The 15200-nt window shown below is 39.1% G+C and overlaps 1 protein-coding gene across 2 annotated transcripts; it reads left to right on the top strand.

Moving 5' to 3' along the window:
• The first annotated feature begins 3102 nt into the window (after positions 1-3102).
• On the top strand, positions 3103-12854 carry arsh (arylsulfatase H). Of its 2 annotated transcripts, none has more exons than XM_026144549.2 (11): positions 3103-3240; positions 3909-4061; positions 5812-5933; positions 6044-6166; positions 6444-6646; positions 7779-7999; positions 9283-9419; positions 9667-9804; positions 9984-10143; positions 10301-10422; positions 11496-12854. In XM_026144549.2, exons 1-11 carry the CDS (start codon positions 3236-3238, stop codon positions 11903-11905), a joined length of 1794 nt encoding a protein of 597 aa, XP_026000334.2. In that variant the 5' UTR covers positions 3103-3235; the 3' UTR covers positions 11906-12854. The 2 variants fall into 2 exon arrangements, with proteins under 2 accessions (XP_026000334.2, XP_026000335.2); XM_026144550.2 differs by having other exon boundaries at positions 3117-3240; positions 3953-4061.
• The last annotated feature ends 2346 nt before the right edge of the window (positions 12855-15200 follow it).

Genomic DNA, 15200 nt, shown 5'->3' with positions numbered 1-15200 from the left:
ATACAAATTTTTTCTTTAAATGCAGTACTGCCCTGCAGTGAACAAAAGCACTGAAATGTCCTGCGATGCTCTTTTAGATAACTTCCTGTAATGGAGACTCGTACAATAATCCAGAAAAATTCGATATGCGTTGCTTGCACTGAGGACATCATGGTCAACAATACATTTTGCCGAAACACTCTCGGTCAATAATTCAGTCTTATTTATATTATATCAATTCACAACTACAGTCACCTCATGGTGCTTGATCCCAGCAATACAAAGTATCAGAACACAGCATTCAAACCAGAATGTAAACCTTGAGTGTTGTAAACTCATTGGGTCCTGAAGTGCACTTGCCACATAACACTAGGGCATCAATCATGGCACTGACCAGTCCTGCCTTATTCCTTATATGCTCTTGAATATTCCTGATAGGAAAACAAACAATAATGTCATCATAAAAAAACGACACAGCGACACAAGCAGAGATTTTTTTTGTAATCTCAATGGGAGAAGCACGTTCCTATCCTGTATACATCTTGATTTACTACACATATATAGACAATTCATTTGTTCTTCTTCTGACTTCCTGTTTATTTAAATATTCTGTGTGGTTTTTGTGTAGGAACTGTCCTTTTTATTTTTGTCATCTGGCACTTGTGTTCTTCTGGAGTTGTGTAAATAATGTTTGAGGAATCAATTAAACAGTTTTTGTGGGATTTCTTTTTCTTTCATTTTTAGCCACTGTTGATAGACCAGTTCATCACTTTGGTATACATCAAAAACTCTTCAGTGATGTAATGGATTATTGTAGAACGGACATTCAAGGTCACCAGAAGATTAATTGAATTAGCACCATCTAAAGTTATTGTAGTTTGACAATTACTTTGGTTTATGCCAAAATACATTAGTATTTAGATTTCCCATTAGTCAAAGCAGTGTTTGTTTTTATTGCTAATTCTAAAATGTATGTTTTGTTTGTTAATGTGCTCAAATCTAATGGCAAACATGTAGACTGGCCACTTCATCTGGTACACCTGTTAACACAAATTTCTAATCAGCCAATCACATGCTGGAAACTTAATTTATTTAGGAATATAGACATGGTCAACATGACATGCTAAAATTCAGAGTGTCAGAATGTAAAAGAAAGGTGATTTAAGATACCCTTTTGGTGTCAGACAGTCTTGTCTGAGCATTTCAGAAACTCAGAAACACCGCAACCATCTCTAGGGTTTACAGAGAATGGTCCAAAAAAAGAGAAAAGTTCCAATCAGCAGCAGTTCTCTGAGTGAAGATGCATTATTGATGTCAGAGATCATAGGAGAATTGCCAGATTGCTTTGAGGTAATAGGAAGGCAACAGTAACTCAGATAACCACTTGTTACAACCAAGCCACACAGAAGAGCATCTCCAAAAGTGCAATTTATCTGCAATTTAACAGCAGAAAAACACACTAGGCGTTGCTGCTGTCAGCTAACAACAGTAAAGTGAAGCTAGGATTCATGTAAGCTCACCAAAACTGGACAATGAAAACTGAAACTGAAAACATGGATCTATCCTGTCTTCTAACAACTGTTCAGGCCAAATGGTGGTGTTATAACGAATATAATATTTCCTTGGCACAGTTTCAGCCCTTAATACCTACTGAGAATCACTGAAATCCCACAGCCTGCCGCAGTATTGTTGCTGACCATGTCCATCCCTTTATAACTAGTGTATACATCTTCTGATGGCTGCTTCCTGCAAGGTAACAAATCATTTCACAAAGTTCAGATCATCAGAAACTAGTTTCTTGAACATGACAATAAGTTCAATGTACTCAAATGGCCTCCACAGTCACCAGATCGCAATCCAATACAGCACATTTGGCATGTGGTGGAACGGCAGATTGTTGTCATGGATGTGCACCCAACAAATCTGCAGCAACGGCATGATTTTATCATATCAGTACGGACAAAAATCTCTGAGGAATGTTTCCAGCATTTTGTTGAATTGATACCACAAAGAATTAAGGCAGCTATGAAGGCAAAAGGGGGTCCAACTAGTAGTAGGGTGTACCTAATGAAGTGGGCAGGGAGTGCAATTCTGTATGGTAAACACCAATGCCCTATGGGTCTTATGAGCATGTGGTTGTGACCAATGAGTAAGCTTCAATTACTGTTATTTTACCATACATACGATATAAATACAGTAAAAGTTATTCTATTTTGTGTTTGTGGCTTTTTGTGTATGTGATCTGTCGAAAAGTTAATAAAGTTCAGTGAGAAAAAAAAATCTAAGATATGTAAGGTATTTATAGAAGGACAGCCACACAATAATGATTCTCCCGTTGCAACTGATTTATTGTGACAGGTCTATAAAGACACACCTGATCAGTTTCTCAGAGATAGAATGTGGGAAGTTCCATAATGTTTTTGTTGGTAAGCCAAACACACCTATCTTCATGAGCACATTTGGTACCCCCCCCCCCCTCCCCCCAAGGCATTACGCCCACACCAACCGTAAGCCGTCCAATTAAACAAAGCAGTGAAGGTGACTATGGAGACGAGGTAGTGACTAATAGAGTTTGCGCCCAACAAGTTAATCAGGTAGAATGATTTCTCATGAAAGGTCTTGTTTTGGTATCGAGATAAAATGAGTCATGAAAAATACAAGAGAATAATTTAGTGTAAAAAATATCCCTCACAAATAGATGTTCTGAGGTATAACAAATGCCCTATAAGTCCATGAGTTTATTATATACTATAAAAGAGCTATAGTTGTGTTTTTGACATCTATTTCCCATTATAGTTTGCAACATGTTGCATTTCCATAACACTTAAACCACTTAATTCTTTAAACTGGACTGAATAACTATTCATTGATCATAACTTTGAAAAAATAATAGTAGATAAAGATATGTAAAAAGTACGGAGCCCCGCAGGGGACATGGCAGAAAAAAAAATTAAGACGGACTTTTGCGAGATCCCGAGTTTGTTTTGCGAGATCTCGCAAAAGTTCATCGTAATTTTTTTTCTCCCATGTCCCTAAAAAAGTGCACCTTTAAGGTATGAGACAAAAACAAGGGGTGTCGACCAGTAACTTGCAGGCCACAGCAGTTTTTTTGTGCCTTTATGTCCTACATTACGGTACAAATAAAGGTTCTGCGCTCATACTTGAAACAGTACTGTACAGTCAGCGAGGCGGGGCCAACGAATTTAGCTAAGAAGGAACTCCTGTGTTTATGGATTCATGAATGTGAAAGCCCATTATGAGGTGAGTTCGGATGGGAAAAAAATTCTGCTTATCGAGACAACTGCAAATGCAATTGCTCTCACACGAGCTACGGTAAGAGCCCGTTGAAAGAGCTCAAATTAAAACAAAAGATAAAAGGCACCTATCTGATTTCACTTTTGCTCTCCCGACAGTTCGAGCTTCAGAGCAGCAGCACCTATGTGTCACTTTTTTTTTTTTACACATTTGCCACTGTTGCAAAACACGTATCACAGCAGTAGACGCGTCATATTCTGGATTCGTTTTATAACCAAAACTAAGAATCGTTATCACGTTGATACATTAAGAAAAAAAGGTTTGGTATATAAAATGTAAGACATGTGATCCAAAAAACAAAAAAGAGTTGCACGTCACAAGTGAAATCGCAAGAGAGTCCAAAGTGAAATCGTAAGTTTTATTTGCTCGAAGTCCAAAACCTAATACGGAGTCCAGAAATCTGATGAATTCATATAGGTTTTATTTAAATATCGAATAAACGACGTCTTAATCACCAATGATGATAAAAAATACTAACCTTGGGTTCGGAAAATATGTCAGTGTTTCTTTGACCCCTGATTGTCAAGATATGGGGGGGGGGGGGGGGGGGGGGGGGGGGGTCTAAAATCACATATAAGAGAACTTCAGATGTATAACCAGTGTTTTGCTCTCAGGTCTGTCCTGTTGGTTCCTTTTCTCTTCCTGCTCCTGACAACAGGACGTGATGTCACAGGGAAGGGATTTGACCAGAAGCCCAACTTTGTTCTAATGGTTGTTGATGACTTAGGAATTGGTGATATAGGGTGCTACGGTAATGACACCATTAGGTAAGTCTGAAATGTGTGTAGCTGTGTGTTTCGCTCCACTATTCTTTGTTAAGTTTATTTTTTCACCTTTCTAGAATTTCATTACTGGCTAAATAAATTTTAAAGGACATATGCATTTTTAAAAAACCTTCTGTAGTAATTATACACTTTGAAACACTAGCTGATAGTGAGGAACTACAATTGAGGAATTACTTCAGATCCTTTAGTAAACATTGCAAAGCCACACCATGAGAATGGCCCATAACCCAAGCAAGTAAAGAAGTCAGGCATTTAATAAAATTACAAGTGTCTGAGCACTATTGGGCATTTTACAGTTGTTCTTGATCTCTTTGATGCACTTCAGTCATTTCCCCACCCATGCTAGCCTTTCTCATTGTGTTCGTGCACACTGCTATTGTCTGCACGTGCACTTCACTTCTATTTTGTTATTGTGTTCATGCATTTCTCCTCTGGCTCTGACAGGTCATCAAAGCAGTTTGTCCTTATGTCACTCAGGACTATAGATCTCACACTGACCTTAATGCCGTCCAGCATTGCATTAATGTTTTCAATCCAATGTTTTTCAAATATGTGTGAAAGCACACAGCCAGTCACACACTGTCAGTGGTAATAGTGAAATTGGCCTTCAGTTGAAAGCAAATATAAACATTTTCCTGTTCTCAGTCTTGTATCACAGGTGAATGTCATGGCACTGCTAATTACACACAAGCAAGAACTGTTCTTTGTGTATAGTAATAATGAAACTGAAACAACCAACAAACTTGCAGATGTTCTCTTAAATGTTTCCATATGGCTGAATTAGTCTTGTTTTCAGTTAGTGTGTTTGCTTTTCACCAAGTTGTACAATCTAATGTTTACATATCTGGAGGAAAAAACTGCGGGTTGTAGGCTGTCATAAATATTTGGGAATTGTATTAAACTCTAAACTCTCTTTTAAGTCCGTAATAAAAACGGCATGTAATGTAGTTAAAGTTAATTTTAATCTTCATACCAAATAATATGTCTGTTCATTCAATTTTAAAGCCATTCCAGACTTTATGTAATGTAGCATTAAAAAAAAAATATTAATAGGCCATATTGTTATCACCACTGTTTAATTTTACAGAAATACAGCTTTCTTAGTTTTGAAAATGTTGTTAAATACATGAATATTTGTGTGTCTCTAGTTTCTTAAAACTGGGGTACATGGAAACCAAAATAATATAATATTATTATAATATTACGTATGACAGATCCTGGTGGTGTAACTTGCAAAAGCATTCGCTGAAGTTAGCACAACCTGTTAACTAAGTGACTTCTCACGTGTGATCGTTTGAAAGTTCAGTCCCCGCGCCATCATATAAACCCTCTCTTTCAAGTCTTTCCTTGTTAAAGTGCTAAAGGAGTTAATGAGATACTCCTTCACACTACATCCTAAATCCTCATCATCACACATCTTCACAATGGTGATTAGCAGGAAGAAAATCCTGTAGAGGTGATACACACAGTGTGATCTGCTCATTTACTTGCTACTACAATGTGCTAAATGTGTATAATAATATAATACGTGCCATATTGTAACTGATTTCAAAACAGTGCAATCTGCAGCAGGGACAGGCTAAACTAGCACACTTGTCTGTGGCTGATCTCCCATTCCTTTTCAGTCTGAAGAGCAGAATTACCAATAATCTGAATGTGGATCCAGCCAAAAAAAATGTGTCTCTGTTTAAACTTGATAAGACCCTTCATCATATCTGTTCAATGTCTTTAGAACTCCAAATATCGACAGACTTGCTTCTGACGGGGTGAAGCTTACTCAGCACATTGCAGCTGCTCCACTCTGCACCCCAAGTCGTACTGCTTTTATGACGGGCCGTTATGCAATCCGCTCAGGTAACAGACATATTTACGCTCAGTCAGCAAGTGGCAACCTGGACAAACTCCATGTTCCATATTTGATTAACCTTTTTTGTTTTTTGTGCATGTGTGCATCTATTGACTAGGAATGGTCAGCACAGGGCGTGTCCAGGTGCTGCTGTTCCTCGGAGGTTCAGGAGGGCTTGCACCCAGTGAGACCACCTTTGCTAAGAGACTACAGCAGCAAGGATACACTACTGGTCTAGTGGGTGAGATGACATAATGTGCTATGGCCCTTTGGAAAATTGCACTTAAAGGTCTGCACACCGGGGATGTTTTATTGAGCACAAGAAGGGAATTTGTGATGACATCAGCATTTCCTCACTTTACCAGTGAAAGTGAGAAAAGGTTGATGGCACTCGCAGCACTTGAAATTCATATGGTTTGCATTTGGTATGCACCGTAACTCATCTGAAGAAACATACCCAGGATTTATGGTTCTGGTATCTCATCTCTCTATATCTCATTTTCATTGTATATCTACAGGTAAATGGCACTTGGGTGTGAATTGCAAACACAGAGAGGATCACTGTCATCACCCGAACCAGCATGGCTTCAGTTACTTCTATGGTCTACCATTCACCCTGTTCAATGACTGTGTGCCTGGAGAGGGCAGCGACGTGCTGGTAGATCTCCAGCACGCGCTCCAAAATTTGACCATGTTGCTCGGAGTTGGACTTCTCACAATCGTAAGTGTGATTTTTCTGTCAGTTTATCTTTGTTTTCATCTGCACACATTCTTTTTTCATTTATTAATCCTTTATTTATCCAGGTAAAAATCTCACTGAGATTAAAAATGTCATTTCCAAGAGAGACCTGGCATGATCATACAATTAAAATCGTAACAAGAACAACAAGATCATAATGAGGTACATTTTATTTTAAAGAAGTCTCACAGAGGCATATTTACTGAAAAGAATGGAATTATAAGAAATCCTGAGGGATACAACATCCTTGTTAGACGATGAGTAAGAAACTGGAAAACAAAGAGTCGTTGTGCTAGTTGCCCCAAAGCAAAATTAACTGATGTGTGTAATCACTTAGACATGTGCTTAAGAGGTTGGAGGAAAAAAAAAAACACAAACTGGAAACACAAACTGCAAATGTGAAATTCAGTTACGCCGCCCAGAAACTTATTCTAGAAAAAAAGAATAACGTCATTATTGAAATTTGGTTAACACATGAACGTTTATTGATGCTACCTCACCTGCAGCATTGGTATTCCCAGGAGAAACCAGGGGGTACCAGTTAGCTGTGTCATTAAAAATGATTAAAAGCAAATACAAAAACCAGGAACCACTTCATCCTCGTCAAATGTTAACAAATACAACTATTTTCTATTTTCTGTTCTAGTGTGAACAAAGGACACAATGTACTACTTGTTTCACTAAGGGAAAATAATAAACTTTCATGGTAGTTTCTGATGCCATCTAGTGGTTGTATCATGAAGTTGCACAAAAGTAAATTAATAGAGAAGGGTCCCAGGAGTAATATCTGTACAATAAAATGTCTGTTATGAAGAAAATATGGTTAAATGTTAGAGAGGACTGAGTCAGTTATATATAATCTCTGAAGTTGTAGTTGGTAATCAGGTGTTGCTGGCAAACATTACATAGCGAGTACCTAATTACCTGAGTACCTAATCTGTTCTCCTGCGTATAGAACCTAAGGTGAGAAAACCACTATAAAATCAAAAGGCTTTCTAAAAACACTAGAAGTAAACCGGGAATAACTGTGAACATTGTCATTAGGGAAGAACAAACAAACAGACAAATCTTTCTGAATCCAGCCTTTGTGTGTCTATGTGCTACATGTTTTCAGGTGTGTGCCCGTGTGTGTGGTCTTTTTGAAGTCGGCCTGTGGCTCCTGGTACTACTTTTCTTTCTCTGCATCCTAGCAACCGCTGTGTGGTATGTGCCCTTTAAGTTCTTGCCAACATGGAACTGCATCATTATGAGGAACCAAGAAGTAATCGAACAGCCGATGACCGTGGAGACACTGCCCCAGAGATTGCTGGGAGAAGCACAAAACTTTATAAAGAGGTAAAAGTGGTGGAGCAAAACAAATAATCACATGGCTTTTGTGCAGAGACTTTTACTGGTAGTCTTTTGTTTGCAGTCTTATCAAGGAAGTTAACCTTGATATGATGGTTATGTTAGAGTTACAGCTGATTGATCTCCAACAATACTAATAATTTTCTGTTTCCCTTGTGAGGAAATTAACCTTAACATTTGAACTCAGACTGACATCAGTGCACGTTCAAATGATTCTTACTAATTAGGACGTCCCTACCCTCACCTATGGCCACGAGCTGTGGGTAGTGACCGAAAGAACTATGGAATAAGAGCGAGATCGCGGATACAAGCGGCAGAAATGAGCTTCCTCCGAAGGGTGGCTGGCCTCTCCCTTAGAGATAGGGTGAGAAGTTCGGCCATCCGGGAGGGGCTCAGAGTAGAGCCGCTGCTGCTCCACATCGAAAGGAGCCAGCTGAGGTGGTTCGGGCATCTGACAAGGATGCCCCCTGGGCGCCTCCTGGGTGAGGTGTTCCAGGCATGTCCCACCGGGAGGAGGCCCCGGGGCAGACCCAGGACACGCTGGAGAGATTATATCTCTCGGCTGGCCTGGGAACGCCTTGGTGTTCCCTCGGATTAGCTGGAGGAGGTGGCTGGGGAGAGGGAGGTCTGGGCCTCTTTGCTTAGGCTGCTGCCCCCGCGACCCGGCCTCGGATAAAGCGGATGAAGATGGATGGATGGATGGATGGATGGATAGGACATTCATTATTTCAGATAGTTATTACAGGGATCATTACCAAAATAAATCGTATCAAAAGAAATCATAAAACAGGATCTATAAAAAAATAGTACACAAACGGTTGTACGGACTAGCAACTAGTCATTTTTATTTTTTTTATTTTCTGTATGAAAACAAACTAAAACACTGGAAAAAGATGCAAGTTTATAAACTCATAAACTGATTCGCACCAGAATAAATGAACTCTGGGTGTGAAAACGCCCTAAGATTCTTGTGTGTGTGGACCTGTGTTGTTTTGATTCACTTGAACTGTTTTCAACTCATTGAAGCCATTTAAAAAAAAAACTCTATATAGAGCATCAAATGTCACACAGACAATGCTAGTGGCTTAGTTTGCATCAGACTTCAGCTTCACAGGGCAATTTATGTGAGTGGGATTAGATCATTGTTGGTTATGGTTGACAATGACAGGAAATTGCTTGTCCCCATTGCCATGACAAGAAAACAGGCAATAATTAAAAAGATAAAAAAAGGCCTTTGAGAGAGTGTTCAACTCCTTTTTGCTGCTCTTTAGGAATGTGGATCGTCCATTCCTCCTAGTCTTCTCATTGGCCCATATCCACACGCCAATGTTTAAAACACCACAGTTTGCTGGCAAAAGTCGGCATGGTGCCTACGGTGACAACCTAGAAGAAGTGGACTGGATGATTGGTGAGTGAGGGTGGTGAAATAAGTGTGCCACCATGTGCATGCAATGTTAAATATTATCCAGTGGCTTGTAGCTTTGTGGCAGTCAGCAATCCATGTTTTTATAATCACGACAAAATATGGCCAAATGTATGAAAGCAAGATCTCAATGAATCAGTTGCTCTGCACCAATTAGGAATCTGTGCAGTTCTTAATTTTCCTTTGAAATCAACCTCATCCTATTATCTTACTATGCCGCTTGTCTTTTTAGGTAAAATTACAGAGACGGTGGATTCCCTTGGCATTGCCAACAATACTCTCATGTACTTTACATCCGATCATGGTGGGCATCTGGAAGATTCTGATTCACGAACTGGGCAGAAAGGAGGCTGGAACGGCATCTATAAAGGTAAACAATGTGTCAAGCTGTTTTTTTGCTGATATTAAATTGCAAACTTTAAAGATTTTATAGCAGGCATTCAGACATTTTTGTAGAATTTTAAATCTCATGCGTACTATTGACAAACAAAACCAAAAAAAAAATCACATCTCTGTGTTTTATTATATCTCCTGTTGTTTCACATGTAGGTGGGAAAGCTATGGGGGGCTGGGAAGGGGGGATCAGGGTACCTGGCATTTTCCGCTGGCCAGGCAGGCTGAGAGCAGGAAAAGTGGTGGATGAACCCACTAGCCTCATGGATCTGTATCCCACCCTTAAATATTTAGCCAAGGACAAACAACCAGACAGGTATATCAATTCACTCCCACAAGTGCTTTTTAAATTGTGTGTAATTGTATTAACTGAGTCTTGTTTCTTTCCTGTTTTCTTGAAAAGGTTAAAACAGTTTCCGATTGTATTTTACCCCATCGTTCTGACCTCTTTTTTTCTTGTGATTCTATTCCAGACAATCCGATGGCTATAACCTCATGCCGCTGTTGGAGGGGGAAGTTGCACGATCAGAGCACGAGTTCATGTTCCACTACTGTGGCATCTACCTGAATGCAGTGCGCTGGCACCCACCTGGCAGTAAGTTTGCACATATATAAACCTAGAAGATCAACATTTTTGATTCTTTATTTCTTATTTCTTGTTACAGTTAGGGATATTAATGCCAAAAATTCCCAAAGTTTTTAAATAATGTGATCTGTAAATATAAACAAAATAAATTTTAGTGCTCAGTAACAAAAACTTGAAATAGAAAACAGCACTCAGAGACCTCAATTGCTCCCCGAAGGGCAAAGGCTATAATAAAACATTGATGCTTTATCGCAACATGCTGACATCAGCCTGTTTTTTATTACCACGTGATGGGATTAGCCTACAGTAGTAGCAATAGCTGACGGTGTGTCTGGTGTTTTGGCTAAAGGATAAAATAAGTACATCCATATTATATGTGCTCTTATTATGTCTTATATTGTAAGCTGAATAAATACAGTGAGGGACATAAAAAACTTCTTTCTTATTTCTTAGTGCAGCAAAAACTTTGTCCCACTTCAGAACATCAACTTTGCACAGTTCATCAGTTCATATACAAACCTTCCCTAATATTTGTGTTAGACTCATTAAAATAGATGCTTCAGTGATTGTTTTGGCCTTTAGCTGGTTCACTGTTCACTGTAGACTGATTAATATCTAAACTCTAGAGCTGCAACCTTTCCAGCTTCATAAAAATCAATGATTGATGACAGTGAGTCTTTCCAAATCAATTTTTGGGATGCGTGCGTCACAGCAGAAGATGGTTTTTGTTTTTTGTGTTTTTTATTTATTTTCTTAGTAAATTCCAACCCTGAAATGTTTATTTTTAAAGGTCAAAGTAAGGCTGTTGCAAATAATTACGTGTCATTGGTTGGACTCTTGACTCTTTTTGCTAATTCCTGACTCTAGTTAGTCATTTTTTAATTTGAATAATCTTTTCTATAAGAACAATGTAATGGTTTGTGTGCTACTAGTTCAAATTGATGGTTTTGTCATGATTATGACCTCGATGAAGATTTGACCTGATTTCAGTACATTTCTATATAAAGATAATTTTTAAATATTCACTTTTTGTCTTGCCACTCTATGTTGATATATCTTCACCGATGTGTGTTTCCATACAGGTGACTCTATCTTCAAGGTGCACTTCTTCACTCCCAACTTTTTCCCCCCGGGCGCCGGTGGCTGCTATGACACAAAGATTTGCCTTTGTCATGGAGAGCATGTGACTCACCATGACCCGCCGCTACTGTATAACCTCTTCCACGATCCCTCAGAGTCTCGGCCTCTGACTCCTGATACTGAGCCCCGATATGCTGAAATCCTTGAGCAGACCGCCAAAGCCGTGGAGAGCCATAAAGGCACACTCCCAGATGAACAGGCACCTGCTGGTGCTCATTCAGAAGCCAATAGAGCTGAACAGGGCGTCGAATTGCAACTGACTTGGGACAAGATTTTGTGGAGACCCTGGCTTCAGCCTTGCTGTGGGACTTTTCCATTCTGTGGATGCAAAGAGAACACAACTCATATGTAAGAAAGACAAAAGTTGAAACAAACGACTTTGGTTTCATGAAGGTGCTGTTTAAAAAAATCGAATAAAATAGTTTAATAATTTAATTAGTGCTTTTGTTTTTCATTGGATTTCTAGCATTTTCAGTTTAAAGATACCAATGTTTTGTGTGGAAATGAAGAGAGAAGCTGAAAAATGACTAATTAAATTAATTAGAAATAATCCAGAACCAAGTGTATTAGTGTTGAAGTGGACTAAGGACTCCACACGACTATACCTGTGATACCGTAATCTACATTTTTGGTGCAGTTGAGTCAAGGAAGATTTAGCTATGTAATAATTCAGTGAAGTGAATTAGTGCTTTTAATTTGTATTGGGAAAAGTGGCTTCGTGGTGTAGTGGTTACCACATTCACCTTACATGCAATGAGACAAGTCCAGCTTCACGGGGTCACAAGCTCGTGTAGCCTTAGTGCCGGTTCCAAGCCCGGAAAAATGAGAGGGTTGCATCAGGAAGTGTATTTGGCACCAAGTCAAGCGTGAGCATTCATCCACTTTGACAAGCCCTTGAGAAATAAAGGGCATCTTATAATGGGAAAAACATTAGCCGTGCTTGTTATATGAAAGAAGGAAAAAGAAAAAGCTCGGTGAGTTTTAATGATTTTGCCTGCATTCAGTCTTCTGGTGAGGTCATTGTGCTTTACCCTGTCTGTTTTTCGTTGTCTCTCTCTATGCTCTTCTCTTTCTCCTTACTCCAACTGGTCGAGGCAGATGTCCACACTCCCCGAGTCAGGTTTTGCTGGAGGTTTCTTCCTGTTAAAAGGGAATGTTTATTTATTTGCTTTAATCTACTGTGCCAAGTGTTTGCTTAGAGGGCATTATTGTGTTTTAGAGTCATTACGTAAAATGGGAAGTACCTTGAGATGACTAAAGTTGTGATTGGGAGCTATGTAAATAAAAATGAATTGATTGTATTTTTCTTGTCTTTTTTTTAAATTAATTTTTTAATGAAGTTCATTCATTCATCCAGCAGTGCAGAAAATGGAGGTAAAACTGCTCTAGAAGGTAATATAGGCTGTGTTCCATTAGGGGGCAAAGTCAGACTGTGTTTGGTTTGGTGAAGCGCTTTCCAGCTTTAAAACAAGACTTAAGGGTTAAGTGTGAGATTATAGTTCTGCCACTGTAGGCTGCTATGCTGTGGAATAATGATCATAATTATTATAATTAGGAATATTATGTATATTTACATTACAAAAGTAAGTCTTAAATACGCAAATGAGGTAAAGTATATTGTATCAACTTCAATTAAGATTTTAACACTAGTCATTACCAGAAATCATTTGACGTTTCCTCGTGGCCTTAAGTCTGTGCTCTCCTCGGAAATCCTCACCTGTGACTCCTTCCTTCCCAACGGTGCCATTTTCGTTACATAATAATACTTTTTGATCTTGCAAACACTTAAAACCCTTTCATTAAGATCAGAGCACAAAGTCATCTGCTGAACTCCAGTGCTCAAGGACACTGAGGCAGGGTGGGTGGTTGACCTAGTTTGGCACGCTCTGGCTCCACAGATCTTCAATAATAAAAGACTTTAAAGACTGTGTGAACTTCTCCATCATCAGTGTCATCACCATTTATTATCTTCATCATCACCACTGTCTCCCTCCAGCAGTGGCTGGCTGTCAAAACATCAAAGTTTGCTACAGCAGCACTATAATTGCTCCCCCTCCTTCCCTCCTCTCTTTACCCACTTCCTTCGTCTACTCATCTCCTCCTCCTTTTTGTCCTCCTTCTCTCCCTCTAGAAATTGAACTTGCGTCTGCGACGAGAGAAATTTCATCATCATCATCATCATCACAGTAATTGTTGCCATCATGGCCGTAGTATTTACTTCTCTCCCTCCAGCAGAGACCCGTACATCAAACACTCAGCAAGTTCATTACAGTGGCCACTCCATTATGTCTCTAACAGTAAATCATGCAGTCGACCATACATAACGACATTTGGCTGTACATCATAGTTAATGATGGCTTGTGGGGTGGAATGTTACTGGCTGTACATCATGTCACACACAACTACCTAAAAACATGAACGTGCGCCCAAGCTCAAAAGCACACACGCTCGCGAACACGCTCGCGAACACGCATGCGCACGGTATATCATGTTTGTTTGGAACAGATCAGTGGTTTTCTGGAAAGGTCAGTGTTTCCTGGGACGCCATAAAGCATTTTTACAACCCACTGCTTGACACACGTAAACATATGTGGAGCATGAAATGATGGGAAAATTGTACGGCAACGTAAGCAAACTGGAAATAGCTCTCCTGTATTAAAATACTAATATCTATATGGGGTGTTTTGGCTTTGGTGATATTGAGCATAAAAGACAACGTTCCGACAATCTGCTGTTGAAATTCAGCTTTATGTCTTGTCAGTTGGTTTCGTTTAATATTTCAATTTAGAGATATGTCAAATGAAGATATGTTTGTTTATGACATTTAAAATTTCAGTTTTGAAAATGTTCATATGTTGACCATTTCAATGTCACATTATGAAGTGTTTTATATATATTCTGTCCAAAACTGTTTTATTTGCTCTGTTCAAATTAGTTTTTCTATACTGCTGCCTCATTTTTTATGTTTTTACCCCAGCATACGAACAATGCAGCAGATAAAAAGACTCATAATTTATTCTAAATACACTTTTTTGATACCTTCAATTCAGTTACATGTTTTTAGTGTCCATTCACAACAACAATCACTGGATGATAAACACTTGTATATATACACAAAAAGAGACAAAAAAGGTTGTGATTTGATACTTAGGTTCAGAAAAAAAAGAAGGGGATTGTGCAGTTCAATGATTATAGAGATGCCACAGTGAAATTACTAAGTTTAGTACCACAGGAGGAAGGAACAGAAACCTATATTAAACCCTTTGCCTACCAGCCATATCTCGCAACTTGCTCAGTGACAGAGGAGGCTTCATGAAGCTGCTTGTAAGCAGATGGATAAACAATTACCAACTGAAAACATATAAGTTGTCCTAGAGCCAGTTCGCTTAGCACCAGTTTTGTAAAAGCAGGACAGTTATTCCATGTGTGATAGTTTATATTTGGCATGATGGGTCTAAGGACAGACCCATCATGCCAAATATGTGTTATTATGCACATACAGAGAAAGACAAGGCAGGGAATCTGAAACCAATACAATACCCCCAGCACAAAAAAAGAGCAATGACAGCAGAAAAAGTGAACCTGGGCAGGAGGTGGGTTGCAAAGTTGCTTGCAGGTGCAGCAGGAACAGCAGCCAGGCTAAAGCA

Source organism: Astatotilapia calliptera, chromosome 16 (assembly GCF_964374335.1).
Source record: "Astatotilapia calliptera chromosome 16, fAstCal68.1, whole genome shotgun sequence".
Lineage (NCBI taxonomy): Eukaryota > Metazoa > Chordata > Actinopteri > Cichliformes > Cichlidae > Astatotilapia > Astatotilapia calliptera.
Note: the sequence above shows the minus strand (reverse complement) of the source record. Positions and strands in the feature narration are given on the sequence as shown.

What these genes read in the sequence shown, in the direction of transcription:
- arsh (XM_026144549.2), top strand. An exon ending in CCGTTATGCAATCCGCTCAG is followed by an intron (nt 5,934 to 6,043) that starts GTAACAGACATA and finishes TCTATTGACTAG; the next exon opens with GAATGGTCAGCACAGGGCGT. An exon ending in GCGCTGGCACCCACCTGGCA is followed by an intron (nt 10,423 to 11,495) that starts GTAAGTTTGCAC and finishes GTTTCCATACAG; the next exon opens with GTGACTCTATCTTCAAGGTG.